The sequence below is a fragment of the Haematobia irritans genome, chromosome 1, assembly GCF_050003625.1.
Source record: "Haematobia irritans isolate KBUSLIRL chromosome 1, ASM5000362v1, whole genome shotgun sequence".
Lineage (NCBI taxonomy): Eukaryota > Metazoa > Arthropoda > Insecta > Diptera > Muscidae > Haematobia > Haematobia irritans.
Genome location: NC_134397.1, coordinates 123,719,935 through 123,740,720, shown reverse-complemented (window position 1 = coordinate 123,740,720; position 20,786 = coordinate 123,719,935). Strand labels below are relative to the sequence as shown.

The following is a 20,786-nucleotide window of genomic DNA, read 5'->3' as shown; positions in this document are numbered from 1 at the left end:
CATAATCGATTTTATTTGAATAAATTATAATAAGCTAGTTGCGCTTGGCGTTTCACAAAATATAAAATGGCTCTTGTAACAATAGTGATGGCAAAATACTTTCATGTACATGTCATACGTTTTGATACGCTTCCCCCATTACAGTTGGCGATTGTTGTAGCGTCACTTACGAGTCTGTGGTAGCGATGAGGATGAAATGGAACTTTGAAATGCTGGAAGGGATTATGCAACACTAGCGGAAATTTCGTATGCACATGTACACATGTACGTACAATTTTACATTATATTTTTTGTGGGTAAAATTTCATACTTTTCTAGTAGCAAACATTTCGCAAGAGGAGTAAACTGGATTTTTCCCATTAAATATATTCTTCACCTACAATTATTAACGCATTGGACATGTTGGCTAGGCTTTGTTGGCTAATATATGTTCATCAACCACAACGACAAAATTCCGATTGTCATTTTTCTCTTTGTGAAACGCGCGTATAAAACTACAGTCATCTCATTCTGGAAGATGTAATTATTTTGCTGTCTTCATATATTGGCTGTCTCTTTTCTTCCAACATCAGATAAAGGTTAAAAATAGACATTTATTGTATATGGTGAACCCTGTCGTAGTTTTTTTGATAGAGCAAGCCAGAAGTAGTTTTGCAAAAGGTATCTCGTTTTTTACCGAGTCTTTTATACGTTCGTTGGATATAGCAGTCGTCAAAATCAAGTGCGATTGTGGTGCAAAGAATTGTGAATTCGTCGTTACTACATCGAATTCATTTGCCAAATCCTGAATTCTAACAAAAGAAAAGATTCACATACATTTTTTCAAACGTTTCTTTTTTTCTTTAAAGTATTTTAATTAGAAATATTGATAAGTACAATTTAACAATTCTTATTGAATATTCTCGGATTGTTTGGTGAGAGCTTTGCTACACAACACAATAGTGAGGAGCGGCGGCTTCACAGAAGACCACTCGTGGAAGAAAAGAAAAAATTCGTACACACACGAAAATTTGTAATCAAATTTTAACAGCATAAAATGGCGTTAAAAAGAATTAATAAGGTATGTTTTCTGAACGACAAAAAAATAAATCTCTGAAAAGAATTGAAGAAACGGAAAAAACTGAAAAAATCAAGGAATTAAAATGCAAACGCAGTGACAAATTTTGGTGATTCGTTCGTTCGTTGGCTCGTCGCATAAGAAAAAAATTTATGCAAGAAATGTGAAACGTAGTCGTCGTCGTTGGTGTCTCGGACGCAGAAAAAAATATTAATGATTTTTTTGCTAATCGTGGTTTTTTGCTTTTTAATGAGAATGATATTGTATTTTTCAATGAAAAATTTTTAATTTTATTTCTCCATTTCATTGAAAAAGAAAACCAAAGTGTCAAATATATCCGAGAACTTTGGAGCAAAGAGTATTTATGGATATTAAAGAATGGGGAAGCAAATAATGTGAAATTTTCTTTGCAATTTATTAAGTGAAACAATGAAAAGTCCAATGATCTTCGCGAATAGTTAGTATCGGTGATAATTGTATAGAATGAACAGAAAATAAACCTGTAGTAATGCCTATGCAGGGGGATGATGAATTTTCAGTATTTTTTTATTCTGCATGTGGACTCTCTCATTTCCTGTGTGTGTGATGGCAGACTTTTTTTTTTGTTTTTCATCTTATGCCAAGGGTCGTAGCTTGTTGTCTGTGAAAAGGGGGAAAAGTGTGATGAATTTGCACAGCGTGTTTGAATTGAGAAAAAATAGAAAAATGCAAAAGCCGGTTTCAATAATCATCCCCACATCAATGGATGCCATAATTAAAAATAGAAACATACCATGGCAGCAAATGTTTTGCCTTTCCTTCATTTTTTCCTAAAAGGTGTTACCCAATTTTCGTGGTATACACAGCAATTATAGCTATCAGTCTTTTTTCCGTCCGTCTGTGTCTTTTTTTATAGCATTGCTGTTGCTATCAAAAGCAAAAATACAAGAAGAACAACAACAAACATGAAAAGCAAAAGACAAAAGTGAATACTACTCCAGCCAGAGTAGTCATTTACTTTGGTAGCACCACACACATTCAGTGCTAAAAGTAGAACCTAACCTAACATTTATATTTGGATACCCCCACCTCCGCAATAGAACAACTATGAGTGGTAAACATTACTCATTACTTTTTGGCTGGATTGCACCAAGGAAATATCCTTGGACAATTTCCACAATAATGCGATTTTTAATTGAATGCAGAGATAAATATATCCCCCCTTTGCATTGTAGATAAAAAAGGCAAAAACCTTCTAGAATATAATATAGTGTTGTACCACCACGAGCAGCAGAAAAAAAGAAATAATGACAACAACAAAAACAAGAATGGGCAAAGACGCAACAGAAGTCTGAAGTACCAGCAGGGAAACGTCAATTTTTAACAGAGACGTTAGTTAGCTGTTATTTGGTTTCAGTGTTGCCAAACTGCAAAAATTAACAAAAAATTCATGGGATTAATTTGGTTGGTTATTGCTCAAAGTGTAGCTTATTGAGTCCTTGTAATGCGCTTTACAGACTATCAGTTATTCCGGAATGTCGGTGTTTGTAAAGAATCTTACAGTGTGTCGGATCGATACGACTTGTCAGCGATGACTAAATAATCGGTAAATGTGTTATCGATCCCATAAACATGCAGCAGTATCGGTTATGCCTTCGGACTTAAATTATAATGTGCACAATATATGGGATATGTTCGACACGAGCACTGTCGTCCGGAATAACTGATAGTCTGTAAAGCGCATAAAACGTAAAAAATGGATAGGAGATATTTTTGAGGGGAAGCTAAATTGATTCACTTAGGGATGTGCTCAGTTCCATATGTTTTGGTCAGTTTAGAATTAGTAAAAGCAAATAGTTTCTTAATTTTAATATCATTGTAGACGAATTGTAGTTTGTTCAATTTGAATCAAGAAAAACAAAAAAAAAAAACTATGTTCTATGTAGTCTTAATTCAAAATCGTGAGATTTTGGTTTTTCTTTTTTATAACTAAAATTTATTTTGTAAATTATCTCCCATTCACAGAAAAAATATCACGAAAATTTTTCCAATTAAAAATTTAATTGAGTTTTAAAAAATATTCAATTAAAAAAATTTTTAATTGAAACAAAAATCACAAAAATTAGTTTTAATTTTTTAATTGGATTAATTTTTTAATTGACTTTGGCCTTGAAGACATTTCAATAAAAAATAGTTGGAACAATTACTTTCGTGATTGAAGACAAAAAATATTTTTTTTGTGTTTTGAAAAGATTGTTGATTTCATATTTAAAGGTTTCTTAGTTTGAGAAAAAGAAAAACATCATTACAATAATAACAAACAATATTAAAATAAAATTCTCTAAAATTTCAAAATGCATAGGGCGGCAAAACATCTCTAGGACATACCTACGTGGGAAATAGGTGAACTCTTCCATATCATTGATTGTAGCCCGATTTATTTTTCATTTCTATGGAATGCGGGAGATATTACCAAAATATCTCTTGAATTTCTTTGTAGATATTTCGGTTGTTTTTGCAAATATTCTAAAGTCATTAGTGATGTTTGTCTTTAGTAGGTAAATATGTTTCAGGGATCTAACTTGGTCCATTAATGGATTCGTTTTCGAGTTGCCAATGGTCCCTTATTGTATACAGCCACAATGGTTCAATCTCAGTTTTAACCAAACATGAAAATATTTTTATAGAGGGGTTATGCCCTATCTGGTGGCGAAAATTTTTGTGTGTATAAAACTTCTCCAAGCGGTTCCATTTAAATGTGGAAGCTGTAATTGAGCTTAAACACAGAGACAAATAGCAATAAAAGATAAGTTCATCACCTGGTATTACAATGGGACTGAAGGACTAAAAAATCATTCCATTCCTCCTTATGCTCTATTAGCATTAACAATCGATAAAGATATTATTTTAGTTCATCTGAAAATACTTCATTTTCTTGATATACTTTGATACCAATACGAACGATACTATATGACTCTGGCTTATACATAGTTTCAACTAATTTTAACTAGTATAATGAAATGTGGAAAAGAACTTGCATCTCATAACTACTTCACATATCTGTACAGTGAACTCGCGGTAACGTGAACACGCTTTTTCTTACACTAACTACTCCGTAACGCTGAAAAAGATGAAATTTGACGTTAAAGACAGATTCATAATTCTAAATGAATTTCAAATACACTTACGGAAGTTTTTAGTAATCTAGTTTGACCTTTTTCGTGAATTTTTATTATTATTTTAAATTGCTTTATAATTCCATACCCACTGATATTTTTCCGATCTCACTTTTTTGTATTTTTTCATGAAATTAAATTAAGTTTTTAATATTATAATAATATTTTTAATATTAATCAAATTCGCTGAAGTTCGCTAACGTGAACTCTCTTGGTTTTAATTAGTTCACGCTACCGCGAGTGCACTGTATTATAGAATATTATAAGGTTATTATGTTATTGAAAATAGGTTGGTATATATTAGGTAATATTGAGATTTGCATAAAGTTTCTTTCAGTTAAATGGGTGAGTCTTTCTTCTCATAAACTCGCACAAAATTCAAATTTGAACGACTTTGTCACCTATTTTGCATATTTGCAAATAGACAAACTTTAAACAGGAATAAAAACGTTATGGGTTCCTTTAAACATGTACCAATAAGGCCTAACTCAATATTAATTATAATTTTATTGTCAATTATTTTTATTTATTTTTACCACTTTGCAGTTATATTTATTATATATATATATATATAGATATTAGATCAGAGGAGAATTACAATTAAAATTCCAAAGAAAAGTATGAACATATATGATTTTCACGTATGCAATACGAACTTAATATTGGTGTATATTCAGATTTTTTATTGTTGCAAATCCTCAATTTAATAACATTAGGTGCCATATAATTTTCTTTTTATTTGCAGTTCAGTCATAACTTTTGTTTTGGCAACACTGTTTTTGTTTCTTTGTTAACTTAAGGGGTACTTTCTATTTCATTTTTTCTAATATCATGTTTTGCTTTCTCTGCAACTCAGTGCTTTGTTGTATTGTTGTCTCCCTCTCAGTAGCCATGGCCTATCTGTTGTTTTGACAGATGTTAACATTAGTTTATGTTACTTTAACATTGCTCTTTACGCCCTTGTACTTTGTGCGTGAATGTGTTTGTTTTTGTTTGCAAAGCCGGCATCTTCTATTTGGGAATGAGGGTTTTTAAACAAAGGCAGTGCAGCCGAGATTTTTGAAGATATACATTTTGGTTAATTTGAATTTCTCATCGATCGATAGTTTATTCACTGTTTTGTTTTTTTATTATAAATAAATTAAAAGTTTTATTAAAGCTGTTGTCCTTTTCTGACCACCTTGATATTGTACTATTAGTTATAGCAATATTGTTTGTATACGTTACTTTTGGCCTGTTCGTATTTTTCAGGGTTGTATTTGGATTTAATATAATTGTAGGTCTAATGATAAAGTATTAATCACAATAGGAAGTGATGATTCCCTGGTCATTCTTATCATATAACTGCAGTAGCAGCAGAGAAATCTTTCATATGAAAATTATTGCAATATACATAATGTGGTAAATTAATTTTGTAGGATTTGTGTCATCAATAAATTCATAGAAATTAAAATCGCCTTAATGTTGGTCTCGATGTCGTTAATGATGACTGGCAATATAATTCGTTTTATATTATTTACAGTGTCATCTGATTTTCTAGCTATTGAAATACTATTAACTTATTTTTTTAATTAACGCATTTTACAACGTAGTCCAATCTTCGATTACAGACATACTCATCATAGAGAAAATATATTAAGTTTGCCTTAAAATAAAAGGAATCAGGACTACATAAAAAAAAATTGGTGTAATTAAGTTGCCTGCACATATAAAAGTATTCAATATAGAAAATAATGACAATAAAAAATATTTGAAATTATTGCATTGAATAATAAGCTCATCGTGCGAGTCCCTGTGTTGCAAAGGTTAGCATGCCCGCAATGCATAAAAAAGGTCGTGGGTTCAATACCTACTTCCTATAAAAACATGTTAGGGTCATATAATTTTAAATCCATTTTTTTGTACGTTCGTCTGTCCATATCAATCAAACTTTCGAATAAACGGACATGTGGGATTATTATTAAATGACAAAATAGGAATTAAGTAGTAAGTAAGCCGCTCAACTCGAATTTAATACACATAACATGAGAAACGTGTGCTAACCACTTTACCATAAGGACAAGTTTCGAAGAACCTATAATAGTACTACACATTCATACTATTGACATTGAAGCCTTCCGAAATTTTAAATCTCCCAATATTTGATAAGGCAAATAACTCTCTAGAAAAAAAGGAAACATGCAAGATATAGAATATATTATATATTGGCTTTTCCATATCAACCAAATTCAAAATTCTTTCGTCGTATGGATAAATTTTTATCCTACAATATATCTCTACAAAAATTTAACATCAAACCTCATAAGTCTGAAAAGTTCCATTGTTAGTTTTAGACTAAAGATTTTAAAGCGCTCTTTCCATACCTATGATTTGTTCCGAATTATGGAAATTTTCATATTTTTGTATGATTATATATATTTATTCCTTTAAGCTACGATTATTGAAGCTTTGCAGGTGCTGAATGAGATGTGGGATCCAAGTCTGCATCGTGTAGGTTTTTTTCCAATCGTTCCAGATTAGGAGATCCTTTCCATATATGTCACCATTTTAATTAAAACGACAGTGAGGTTGTGAAAAAATGAAATTTTCTGTTTTAAGGCAAACCGATTCTGATCAAAAGTCCATACCTAATAAATTTGCTACTAAATTTCTGTCGAGTTATTTTATCGCAACCATAATTTATGATGTTGATGAGTGTTGAGGTAGGTCCGAAGTGTTGGTAGGTAATATTATATCTAACATTTCGAATAGTGTTTTAACCCTAATTGCTTTCATTAGAACGGTTTTCGTTATTAGCAAACATAAAAATACTTCAATATATTGGTCACAATGATGTTTGTCTATCTTATATGTAGATTAATGGATGAATGCTCTTATTAATTATAGTTATTGCTTTGACGTTCATAGTGAAGTTTGTATATTTTACGAGTATTAATAATCTATGGTTAAATTAAAGAAAAAAAATTGCTATATTCATACGTGACTGTCTTATACACATGTACATGTTTCTTCAACTATATGTTTGGTCATTTTTTCCCCCATTTACATTGAGTTGTAGATATGTGTTTTACAATTTGGTTACCAACTGCCATCTTCCCCACTATATGTTGTTTGAACTCTAATACAATTTTTGATTTAAAACAAAAATTTATTGTTTGTTTTGCACGTTCACCTCTCGTGTTATTCAATGGCGATTCATTTCTCATCGAATGAGTCATAATACTTACCATGATTTTCTTTACATTTCCCCTTTATTTTATATTTTGAAACAATACGACGAATTAGTTCTGTTATTTTATATCTGTGTCTGTGTATATGTTTGACTACTTTGGAACAAAGCCGCCACATATTTTGTTAATTTATATTTTATCTCATGAAAATAAGCTGTAACATGAAGTTAATCAGATACACACTACTTACTACTACCACCTACCATATAAAAATATTTTCATATGATAGCAACTAATAAAACTTATTGAAGAGATGTGCCCGTGAGTCATGAGCCAAACTTACTCTCGCCTAAATAATCACGCTCAATAAACTTTATTTAAAAAAAAATGCATCTGGGACCAATAATCGAATTACGTTCAATATACTATTTCTTGCTTAAATTTATCATAACAGTCAATATTATTTTGCTAAGAAAAACTTAAAATCGAGGTTTTTCCAGCGTGAATCATGTCTTGACTAAAGATTACTTTATTGAAATTATAGTAAATGTAACAACAATAATTTTCTGTTTTCTCCATTAGTTTTAGGTATTTATGCTATTAACCGTACAATTTAATAACTTTAGTAGATGTTGGTACATCATTGAGAGTTCTAGGGTTTTCATTTTACTGTTGCGGTGGGGGAGCAGAGAGTAGAGGTGTACACGTGACTAATATTTTACTCACGCACACTCACGCACGAAATTGTCGTGACCCACGAAAAATACCGTGACTCACGAAAAATATCGTGACTTGCGAAAAATGTCGTGACTCACGAATAATTGTATTAGTAATTTTGCTTAGCGACTTGTCTGAAAACATGTCCATATTCTACTGTCGTACGGAACCACTGTAAAGCAGTGGTTCGGAACCACTGTAAAGCAGTGGTTTGGTAGAAACTGGGTTTGAAACCTCTACCCTGTGTATGCAAGGCGGGCATGCTAACCATTGCACCACTTTGGCTCCGACTGCAAGACTAATATAACTAGCTGGTTATCATCCACATCGATCCAGATTTAGATATTCCTCACAAATAGTTCCATTTGTCTGAGCTTTTCAACACTTATTCATCCTAAAGTTGTTTACCGAAGGAATTTAGGGGATAAGAAATAAATGAAAAAAAAAAAATACAATATACCGACCCTATTTTTGTTTGTCACTGTATTTTGAAAATACCTATTTTAGTGTTAGGCGACATATCAACTTTTTTTGTGATATTGTATATATCTAAATATTCGCAAATAGTCATTCGCTTGTTTTCGTACTAAACGTGACGTTCAAATGACTATTTATAGCAAAAAAATGAGAAATCTCTTAGCCAGTTCTTTCACCAAGATACAATGTAGCCCTTTTGGAAAATGCGTACCACAATGTAGGAGTCCATATACAAATTTGCGATTAGCATCCCCTTACAATAAAATAGATTTTTGCGAGGTCACGCCTCACACTAAAATGATTTTTAAAGTTTGGTACCCAGAAACGTCGGCGACATTGTTGATAGGTTTAATCACAACTAAGTAATGATTTTGTGTCTGTAAGTTGAAAATACTAATCTGTGGGGCTTGGTTGTTTCCAAAACAACAATGTTATAGTTTGCGAACAAAATTCAGTTAGTGCTCGCTTAATAAAATAGAAAAAGAAGGATTAAAATCACTTTGACCACTGTATGAGATTTGCCAATGATGGGCCATAACTTTTACACGGAAATATACTTTTGGCAAAAACATTTGTTTTTTTTAATATTTACGCTGTTCTGTCTGTTTTATTGTTCTTGATATCATTGCTGACGTTATGTCAACATTTTCTGCTCTTGATCAGTTTCGACGGACAAATATTATACGCCCATACAAATATCCATACTTATACCATCAATGTTTTGTGCGTATTGTCGTATATGAAGAAGCGCCTTCTCCTGATTTTCTTATTATATATAGAAAAATATGTGAGCGATAGTACATATTTATCTGCGATATATATTTTTTGTTTTCTTGTCTAATAGAAAGAGGAAGAGGAAATTTTTGCGTAAACGCCGCTTTCATTTGGTGTCGTCACAATTTTTACATATACCTAATATAAAATGAGGAACATAATTTCTTGAAATGTGTGGTGTTTTTCTTGTTACAAACAATGTGCAAAATGTTTTAGATATTTACCGTTTTTGTTTTTTGTTTTTATCAAGTTCCTACTTTTCTACAGTGGCTTTTAATATATACATACATCTATAATTATAAACTTATTGTTGTTGATATTTATATTTTATTTTTTTTCATTTTCAATTTAAAAAAATATGTACCGTAAATATTATAGTAATTATTACTATTAATTATTGTAACTTAACATGAACCTACCAACAGGTTCACGTATGGCTAGCATGATAGTTAAATTGATAAACGTGTTGAAGAAACTTCGAAGCCACAGCACTTTTTTTTTATAAATCAAAGATTTATTAAGGATCTTGTGGGCATCACCAGAGTTTTTTTCTTTACAATATTTTAGATAATTTGATTTTATTCGATCTTTTTTTTTATAAAATAGATAGTAATTATTCAAGTTTGAGATCGTCTAATAAAATTATTAGTCTCAATACTACAAAAAATTATTTTTAGTACCATTGAGTTAATTTAGTCTTAGTAGAGAGGAATATATAAAACAATTTAATTGTTTTGGTTAAGATAAAGGGAATTATTAAATAAAATTATTTAAGTAATCATTTATGATCGCGATAAATTTACGAGCCGGCATTTGCGCCAATTCACCTTATACTCGTACAGCCACAACATATTAATTGCAAGGATTTTTTATGAAATATGAAAATGTCATCCTTTCAAATTTAGATGAATGTGTAGTTCTTTGGGGAATATTGACCAAACACGTCTAATTCTAACATGAATAGCAATGGAATTTTGACAAAATTTTCTATAGAAATAAAATTTTGGCAAAATTTTCTATAGAAATAAAATTTTGGCAAAATTTTCTATAGAAATAAAATTTTGTCAAAATTTTCTATAGAAATAAAATTTTGAAAAAATTTTCTATAGAAATGAAATTTTGACAAAATTTTCTATAGAAATGAAATTTTGACAAAATTTTCTATAGAAATAAAATTTTGACAAAATTTTGACAAAATTTCCTATAGAAATAAAGTTTTGACAAAATTTTCTATAGAAATAAAATTTTGACAAAATTTGCTATAGAAATAAAATTTTGACAAAGATTTCTATAGAAATAAAATTTTGACAAAATTTTCTATAGAAATTAAATTTTGACAAAATTTTCTATAGAAATTAAATTTTGACAAAATTTTCTATAGAAATAAAATTTTGACAAAATTTTCTATAGAAATAAAATTTTGACAAAATTTTCAAATAGAAATACAATTTTGACAAAATTTGCTATAGAAATAAAATTTTGAGAAATTTTTTTTACAAAAAAAATTTTGACAAAATTTTCTATAGACATAAAATTTTGAGAAAATTTTCTATAGAAATAAAATTTTGAAAAACTTGGTGTGTGTTTGGTCGAAACTGGGATTGATTTAGATATACTAAAGATCGCAATCTTCATATGATTTTGTTGACATTTGGAGAATTTTTTTGACCCATAAATATATATGCCAATATATTTTTATATGGTATAGCGCATTAACTTTTTTAAGGTTTCGAATATGCAAAATTTTTTATTATTGTATTATTTTTTTGAAACTGAAATGGATATTTTGACGATGACTAGGTTGTGTATATTATGGAATCTGTGTAGGAACTTTGTAGAGGATCATTTATAAATTCCGACGAAATAAATTATTTCAATTTATCATTAATCACTCTCTTAAATTCCCGATATGAACGAAGAGAATTGACTCAATTTTTTTTAGATATGTAACATTGACACCTTTTTCACTATGATGAGGTTAGCACATCGTAACCCTCTTCAATAATTCAACAAAAAATTATGGTCGTTAATGAGTTGAGCGACTCATTTTGTGTTTTTCGTACCAGAGTTAATAGCACCTGATGCATGAATGCCGTCATTACTTTCAACATATTTAGAATATGCTTTCTTTTTTTGGTTAATTATGGAGTTTATACTTACACTGTGGAGGCGATGTGCTGCTCTTGATTAATACAACAATGGCCTTTTCTTATGTTGTTATTGTTAGGGGCATCATACAATGTTTTCATCTCTTGCCAAAAAATAAAATTTTATTTGCATTTCTGTGCTCTTCTCTTTTGGGCCATTGAACTTTTTTTAATACAGAAATTTTACATTACATTTTTGGTGGATATTAAGTTTTCAATTTTTAGTACGTGCGTTTGAATCGCTTGGTGCTCATTGTCGTTGTTTTCAGTTTCTCTTCTCCTTGCGTTTTTACCTTTATTGCATATTCGTTTTTTGTTTGATATGGATATAAGTACGTAGATATGTATAGGTATTGTGTATACTACGTATACACATGTACGAATGGTCCCATACAATAATAGAATGGGCCACTAATACAATGCTGGAAGATAAAGCGATCGTGATTTATGAATCTAAAGCAGTTATCTAAATCGGTGATTCAACTGAGTTGTTTTTTAATTATACAATTAACGCAGAATGAAAACAAAAATGTAAACTTTTTCATACTTTCTATGAGAAGGTTATTATATAGAAAAAAAAAGAATTTAATGTATGCAATAAAGAATGACCCACTTTAATGTAGCACATGTTATACGCCTGTACGAAGGGTGGTGGTGTGATATGATATAGGTATTAACGCGTACTCTTTATAAAATTTAGTAAATTGATTTTCAAAAGTCTATTAAAAATTTGTTTTTTTTTTGTTATGAATACAACAATGTTGTATAGTTAAAATGAACATTTTTCTGTGTAGGCTAGAAAATTTTGTCAAAATTTTTTTCTATAGAAAATATTGTCAACATTTCATTTCTTTAGCTGATGGCCTCTGTAGCCAATGCTACTATTGTAATATTATTCTTATATTATACTATAAGTCTAATTTTGTAAATAAATAAATATAAATAAATAAATTTTATTTCTATAGAAAATTTTGTCAAAATTTCATTTTTATAGAAAATTTTGTCAAAATTGTATTTCTATAGAAAATTTATTAAGTACCTCTTAGTTAGAAAGGAATATTTGGTAAAATCTACCAAAACATCAATAATTCTACCAATCTACCATTCAGTAAAAAAAATCTACCATTTTTGGTAGAAATGTGGCACCTTGCCCCCAGCGTAACCACAAAATAAATGTTTTTTTTTTATTTTTTTGGGTACATTTTTTTATGAATGTGAAATGTATAGTTACAATGAACATTTTTCAGTGTAGGCTAGATGAAAAATCTGTGTAAAACAAAATAAATACTTGTTATACAATTTTAGCCTATCTGTTTTATCTATCCAAGGGAAATGTTCGTTATTATATGCCCGTTTTTTATATTCTAAAATTTGCATTTTAAATCCTACTTTTTTGATTCTGATTATCACTCTACTATGATCCTTAAAAATTAAATATACATTTTATTTTGCAGGAATTACAAGATTTGGGCAGAGATCCACCTGCACAATGTTCTGCTGGTCCAGTTGGCGATGATTGTGAGTATAAGATTTAAATTAAGTTACTTTAAAATAAGAAAGAAGTTACAAAAAGTAAAAAGTGCCAAAAGTTAGTACAAGGTGAATCTTATATTTCCTCTTATATTTTATTTATTTATTTATTTATAGTTTATACTAAATTTATAGTAAATATAATATTAGTATAGAGATATAAAAAGCATTGGCAACTGAGGCCATCAGCTAACTTATATTTTATTTCTATAGAAAATTTTGTCAAAATTGTATATCTATAGAAAATTTTGTCAAAATTTTATTTCTATAGAAAATTTTGTCAAAATTTTATTTCTATAGAAAATGTCAAAATTTTATTTATATAGAAAATTTTGTCAATATTTTATTTCTATGGAAAATATTGTCAAAATTTTATTTCTATAGAAAATGTTAAAATTTTATTTCTATAGAAAATTTTGTCAAAATTTGATTTCTATATAAAATTTTTCAAAATTTTATTTCTATAGAAAATTTTGTCAAAATTTTATTTCTATAGAAAATTTTGTCAAAATTTTATTTCTATAGAAAATTTATGAAGTACCTCATAGTTAGAGAGGAATATTTGGTAAAATCTACCAAAACATCAATAATTCTACCAATCTACCAAACAGTAAAAAAATCTACCAGATTGTCAGAGTCGACGGGGAAGTAATTCCGACCACAAATTACCCCAAGATTCTCGGGGTCACATTCGACAGCCTTTTTAAATCGTCCGCCCATGCCACTGCAATTTGTGATAAGCTCCGCGGTAGAAACAAGGTACTCAAGTCGCTTGCCGGCAGCACTTGGGGTGCGGACAAAGAAACCTTGTTGACTACATATAAGGCAATTGGCCGGTCAGTGGTAAACTATGCAGAGCCAGTGTGGACACCTCAAACGAGCGACACGCAGTGGAATAACATATAGACCTGTCAGAACTCTGCCCTTAGAAGTGCGACAGGATGTCTCCACAATACACCCCTGGATCACCTTTATGCGGAGACCAAGACCATCCCAGTACGTCGACACAATTACATGTTGTCAAAAGAGTACCTCTTGGGTTGCTATCGAATTTGCCATCCAAATAACCATCTTGTGGATAGGCAACCTGCAACGAGGAATGTAAGGGTTGATTTTCACCTTCTAGAGCCCGAGATCCAGCGTTATAAAAGGGAGCCTCTAGATCAGGCAACATACCAGACAGGTCTGAACAGGATTCATGAGGATACTGTAGCTGAAGCGGTGAGAAGCTACAAGGTTAATCCAGTTCTCAGAGTCCGACCGCCGCCCATAGCACCGGAGGAGAGAGACCTCCCACGGCAGTTTTGGCCCAGCTAAGATCAGGCAAGTGCAGCCGCGTAGCTGACGAGTGTCCCATCTGTAATCAAGGGCCACATGACACTCGTCGCCTTTTCGCTTGCCTAGCTAAGCCTACCCGTCTCACCACCAGATCACTCTGGACACAACCCATCCTTGTCGCAGAGTTCCTTGATCTGGCTACTAGTATAACTACACAAGCATAGAATGAAATGGATGAAGCTACATTAAAAACTGTTACAACAACCATTTTTTTTTTGTATATTTTTATGATTTTTTTTTTAACAAAAAATACTCTTTGAACTTAAATGTAGATCAATTAAAATTTCATCACACTACTATGCCTTATCATCATCGTCCATGTAGAAGTTTACTATGACCATTGTAACAAATCCCAAGGCAACTGTAATAAATTGGATAATACCAGCAATTTTTCGATTCTCATTCTGATGCCATCTGGCCTTTTCTCTTGGTATTACTTCACATACGGTAACATACAGCAGGGTACCACCAGCAAGACCTTGTATTATAGACAACGCTGATGACGATAGTATTGAACTGGACATTCCTATAAGAAGCATTCCCAAACCAATACCACAAACTGCTCCTAGAGAAAACACAACAATTCCCATACCTTGGGATTTGACATTTGTCGTAGGATTTGAACGAAATTCCAATCCTAAACAAAAAGCCATAACAAACTTATGACATGCGACAGCTCCCAAAAGAAATAGAACCTTTGAAGATGTATTCTGGACTCCAATAGCTATGCCCTCTATAGCTGAGTGTAGTGATAAAGCAGCAAATAAGCCCATTGTAGAAATCGATTGAGAACATGGTTCAGCATGACTAGTGTGACAAATTCTTGCATTCGCTTCATCGATAACCTGCTCATTGCAATGAGAATGAGAGTGATGATGCCCGTTGTTAGTAGACTCTTTGTGTGATGATGATGGATCGTGTAACAAAGGTTCAGTTTCATTTGCTATAGATCCGTAACCATTAAGAGTGGCAATTTCGTTGTGCTGCGAGTGAGTGTGTTGTATAACTTCTCCAAAGAAATAGTGGACAAATTCGTCAATAAAATATATAACAAAGAATCCACCACATAACGAGATCTCTGCCCAGCTAGAATTCATTTGACTACGCACTTCAGGCAATATGTGGACAAGAGATGTTGCCAACAATATCCCAGCCCCATAACACAACATTAAAGATGTGGCCAGTGGAAATCTTTCTCGGTTTCGATCTGATATTATGGTTGGTAGCATGCCGCATAAGAAGCTACCTAATCCCAATACAAGCATTGCCAATATCTTTTCCATACCTCCAGTAGTGATGTTAGTGTCATTTTCGTTCGTCGTATCCATTAACGATATTGACCAATTCCCTTTCTGGACATCTTGAGTTATATTCATCTCTGCTTTCAAGATTTCTTCGACTACAATGTGTAACTACTACCTTCAAATGATGATTTCTAATTAATGTTTCAATTTTTCTCTCCCTGCTTGGAAAGCGAACCATTATTGTTTTCATTCATATCAGCTAATCTCAGTTTGCTTGGCAGAGACATTGTTTGCGTTTGGTGTTCTAATTTTGATAGAGTATTCAAACAAATGCTTTGTAGATGGTTGCCAAATGGCCACAAAATATTTTGGGAGATGTGGTGAGATAAGAATGTCTGGGATTATAAGATAAAAAATGTTTTGTATTGTATGAGAATTATTATCCTGTGGACAAAAGTATGTTGAGGAGATAAATGATATTTATTATAAATGTTTATATAGTTTTGTAAATTTTTAAGATAAAATAATAATTGACTGTAAATTTCTTTTTGTTCATTTTCAGTATTTCACTGGCAAGCAACAATAATGGGACCGGTAAGAAAATATTTTAAATACATAGCAACAATGCTAAAAGAAATATGAATCATATGGCAGGAGTATACAACGTTAGGGATGGAAAGTGATTAAAACTTTACAGCCGGTTTCTGTATGTCGATCGAGCTCTATCGAAACAAACAGCTGAATTTATAACCAAAAATCATCTGTTTCTGTGCATTTCAGTCGATCGAATTGGTTCGATCGACATGCAGAAACAGTCTGTTAATCTACATAAATACGTGCCTTATATAAGATCGTTAGCCCACATGAAACCACAATATACATTCCAAACGTCTCAGATCGTTAGATCTAAGTCAACCTGGACCCGACTGTCTTCTAGTTTGTCGGGAGACTAGGATTTTGAGGATTGGAATTTTAGGAGTCATAAACCGCTGAGATAAGGGGTTTTCGAACGCTTGTGCTACCAAAAGTCTCTTTATCTCGTTTTTATTAAGACTCATCCTGGAGTATGGCTCTAAGGTGTGGAATCCTCAATGTAGGATAGAAACGGCACAAAAACAAATCTTGTTCGCTTTGTGATCACTTTAATAAAACAGTGACTTTGTTTTTCCTCCGCCTTACTTAACTTTTTTTTGATTTTTGTATGATCCGCTGATTACTTAATTTCGGTGGTATCCCTGCCAACATTTTTTGAATGTGGGGGCGCTTCAGAGAATCCCCACTACGTCGAAAACAGTCGTATACGATATCCAAAACTCCTCGGAAAAGCGCCGTAACTATTGAGAAGTTGTACCACGCCAAGTTACTACAAAAAAGTATCGCATGAGTGCAATTACTAGGATCCCTTCTGGATACATTTAGAAGGACGCCAATAAGAGCCCCTTCAAACAATCAGACAAAGTGCATTTTAAGATAGTTGTAAAAGAATCATTGTGGTCAAGTAAAACACGATTGTTTAGATGTTTATTAATTTTATGAAACATTTATAAATTCTCATAAATATAACATTTATACGGCTATCACATCACATTTAACACATTTTTATGCATTAATAAGATATTGATGTTGAGTTACAAGTTGTAAGTTAAATGTTGTAGCGTCTATCAGCCAGTACTTTTATTCCCAATGGAGGCAACGTGTCTGGAAAAATATTTGAAAAACTATCACTTTATTCCATCTGGAAAGTCAAAAATTGTTCACCAATTTACTTTTCACAATTTTAAGCGTAATAACTAGGTTTTCAGCACTTTATTTTCGTTTTCATTGAAATAAATTATAATAAGCCAGTTGCGCTTGGTGTTTCACAAAATATAAAATGGCTCTTGTAACAATAGTGATGGCAAAATACTTTCATGCGAATAGTGATGGCAAAATACTATCACAGTTGGCGATTGTTGCAGTGTCACTTACGAGTCTGTGGTAGCGATGAGGATGAAATGGAACACTGAAATGCTGGCAGGGATAGTTCCACTGTAAAATCAGCTTCGACATTCGACCAAACATCGGCTTTCGGTTTGTAGAAGCCGATAAACCGAAGTCAGAGCTTATACTTAATTTCTTTGTATATTACGTTCGGTTTTCGGGCCGAAAAACGGCTTTTTCCCCATGGTTACCTTTTTGAGTGAATTAATTTTAAAAGAGGAAACTATACGCAATCAATGCCTTAACATTTGTCTATCCAAGATTTGATAAAAATATAGTCGTCGCCAGCATTAGATGAACCGTTGCTGAAAAAACTTTTGAAATGGGCCAATGTTGCTAAAATTTTGACAATTGAAGATGTTAATATGTATGTGTATACTTGTGACATCGAGAGATATTTATGTGTGAAATCTATAGTGAAACCTCTGTGGTGCAATGGTTAGCATGCCCGCATTGTATACAAAGGGTCATGGGTTGAATCCCAGTTTCGACCAAACATCTAAACGTTTTCAGCGGTGAGTAATCCCCACTCAGCATTGCTGGTGACATTTCTGAGTGTTTCCAACCTTCTCTAAGTAGTTTCACCGCAATGTGGAACGCCTTTCAGACTCGGCTACAAAAAGGAAATCCTTTGTCATTGACCTAAACATAGAATTCGGTAGCACTCGGCGACAAGAGAGAAGTTCACTACTGTGCTATCAATATGGACTGAATAGTCTAAGTGACCTTGAAATATCGGACTGCCACTATACTTAATCTAGCGTACAGTGAAACCTAAATTTTGTGCAAATTTGAGAGGGGTCCACTTATGAGATGTTACTATTAATAGCAAACGTCTTACGAAAATTGTCTACTTTTGAGCGATGTCAAGTTTTCAGAGTGTCCACGGTTGAGAGGTTTAACTGTATATTAAAACTTGAAGCCTATGCCAATAGGTTTGCACGCATTTTTCAAAGCTAAGCGATGCAGAATTTGTCTCCGTGGTCATGTCAACCTCATTTAATTGTTTTTAGAAAATTTTTCCAATTAGCCTTCAGTTTTAAAAAATATTCAAGTAAATATCTAATTGATTCAACAAATTTTTAATTGATACAGAGAAAAAAAATTCACGTAAATTTTGCCAATAAAAGTCTTAATTGAGTTTTAAAAAATATTCAATTAAAAATTTAATTGATTCAACAAATTTTTTAATTGAAACAAAAATCTGTCACAAAAATTAATAGTATCTATTAATTTTTTAATTGACGTTTAATTATCTTTTTAATTGATACACACAAAAAAAAGCTCACGAAAATTTTCCCAATAGAAGTCTTAATTGAGTATTAAACAATATTCAATTAAAAATTTAATTGATTCTACAAATTTTTTAATTCATACAAAAATCAATCACAAAAGTTAATAGTATCAATTAATTTTTTAATTGATACTATCACTTCTGTGATTGAAGACATTTCAATTAAAAATTAATTGGATCAATAAATTTTGTGATTGAAGAAAAAAAATATTTTTTTGTGTGAAGATAAAAAATGGGGCAGCCGTTTCTAGCTCAATTTGACTGTGTCAAGGCGGGAGATATGAGCCCTGTTTTGGTCGTGAATTTGAGCCAATTTGACACGGAATCGAACTACTCTTTCGACGTGTTTCCTTTCTACATTATCTTATTGCTCGTGACTCCTAGGGAACGATAGCGGCGTATTAAAGCGGCTTAATGCTAGATCTGCAATCATTTTTATCTGCATTGCCTATTATTTACATAGGAAAATATTGTATTTCCTTTATTATGTTTGGCTTTGTAATCAATCGTCATGTCTGTTATGCTTTCTGATTTTCGCAAGAGAGGAATATTGTTTTTTCATGAAAATCGGACAAAAACTGCCTGAAATAGCAAATACTTTGAAACCTTAAATGAAATATCTACATTTTTGAATGATGTCAGTAGTGTAATATTCATTGGAAATTTAAAATGTTAAAGAAATCAATTTAAGTGCACTCATCCGAGTACTATATACTAATTTTTAAAATTTTTTCTTCAAACATTTCAGCCTGACAGTCCGTATCAAGGAGGCGTGTTTTTCTTAACAATTCACTTTCCAACAGATTACCCATTCAAACCACCAAAAGTGGCTTTTACAACGCGCATATACCATCCAAATATAAACAGTAATGGGTCTATTTGCCTCGATATATTGAGATCTCAATGGTCGCCAGCACTAACTATATCAAAAGGTAATGTTTCAATAGATAAAATAAATAATTTTGTAACTAATTCTCTTTTTGTGTGTGTGTGTTTTTTTTCTTGTAGTTTTATTATCAATTTGCTCTCTACTCTGTGATCCAAATCCAGATGATCCTCTTGTTCCAGAGATTGCAAGAATATATAAAACTGATCGGGAAAAATATAATGAATTGGCACGAGAATGGACTAGGAAGTATGCTATGTGATGCGTTCCAGTTTGTATAATTGAATCGTCGTCGTCGTCGATGTCGTCGTCGTTGTTGTTGTTGTCGTCGTCGTCATCATCATCGTCCGACGTGGTCGTCGACGTCCATAATGATCGTCGATGCCCCTCAATGTCGACGTCGTTAATGTTGTCGTCGATGTCGTCGTCGACGTCATCATTATTCTTATTCTTATATTTCAACTTAATTATAATATTATTGTCGTCGTCAAAAGGTTACAACAACAACATCTACAACTATTTAAATAAATTCAATAACAGCAACGCAGCAGCAGCAACAACAACAACTACAAAAAATATAATATTGATGCGAGAATAAACAAGAAAAAAAAAACAACAACAAGAAATGTGTTTTGTAAAGAGAAAGATGATTTGAAGGATTAAACAAAAATAATAAAGGAAAACAAAAAAACTAAAAAAATGAAATAAGAATTTTGCTACTACACCCACTACACACACTACAACAACAAGAACAACTTAATTAGCGTCAACAAAAAAAAAATACATAACAGATTGTGAAATGCTCTTTAAAACAAAAAGAAAAAAAGAAATACAACAATTAAAGTAAAATAAAAAGAAAACTATATATAAAATAATACAACAAATACCAACAACACTACCAACTACAAAAATACATTACTTGATACACATACTCCTTTCTATCCATCCTCCCCTACCCTTTTCAGAAAAATAAAATTCAAATTACACTCAGTCACATACACACACACACATACATAT

The 20,786-nt window shown here is 31.7% G+C and overlaps 2 protein-coding genes across 2 annotated transcripts; one reads left to right on the top strand and one right to left on the bottom strand.

Annotated features, from left to right (window-relative positions):
* The first annotated feature begins 709 nt into the window (after positions 1 to 709).
* Positions 710 to 20,227, top strand: eff (ubiquitin-conjugating enzyme E2 eff). The gene is made up of 5 exons (XM_075291592.1): positions 710 to 1,060; positions 12,952 to 13,015; positions 16,172 to 16,203; positions 19,632 to 19,815; positions 19,892 to 20,227. The coding sequence occupies exons 1-5, from the start codon at positions 1,037 to 1,039 to the stop codon at positions 20,029 to 20,031; spliced, it is 444 nt and encodes a 147-aa protein (XP_075147707.1). The 5' UTR covers positions 710 to 1,036; the 3' UTR covers positions 20,032 to 20,227.
* On the bottom strand, positions 14,556 to 15,827 carry LOC142221782 (zinc transporter ZIP1-like). The gene has a single exon (XM_075291591.1). The coding sequence runs from the start codon at positions 15,739 to 15,741 to the stop codon at positions 14,662 to 14,664; it is 1,080 nt and encodes a 359-aa protein (XP_075147706.1). The 5' UTR covers positions 15,742 to 15,827; the 3' UTR covers positions 14,556 to 14,661.
* Positions 20,228 to 20,786: the final 559 nt, after the last annotated feature.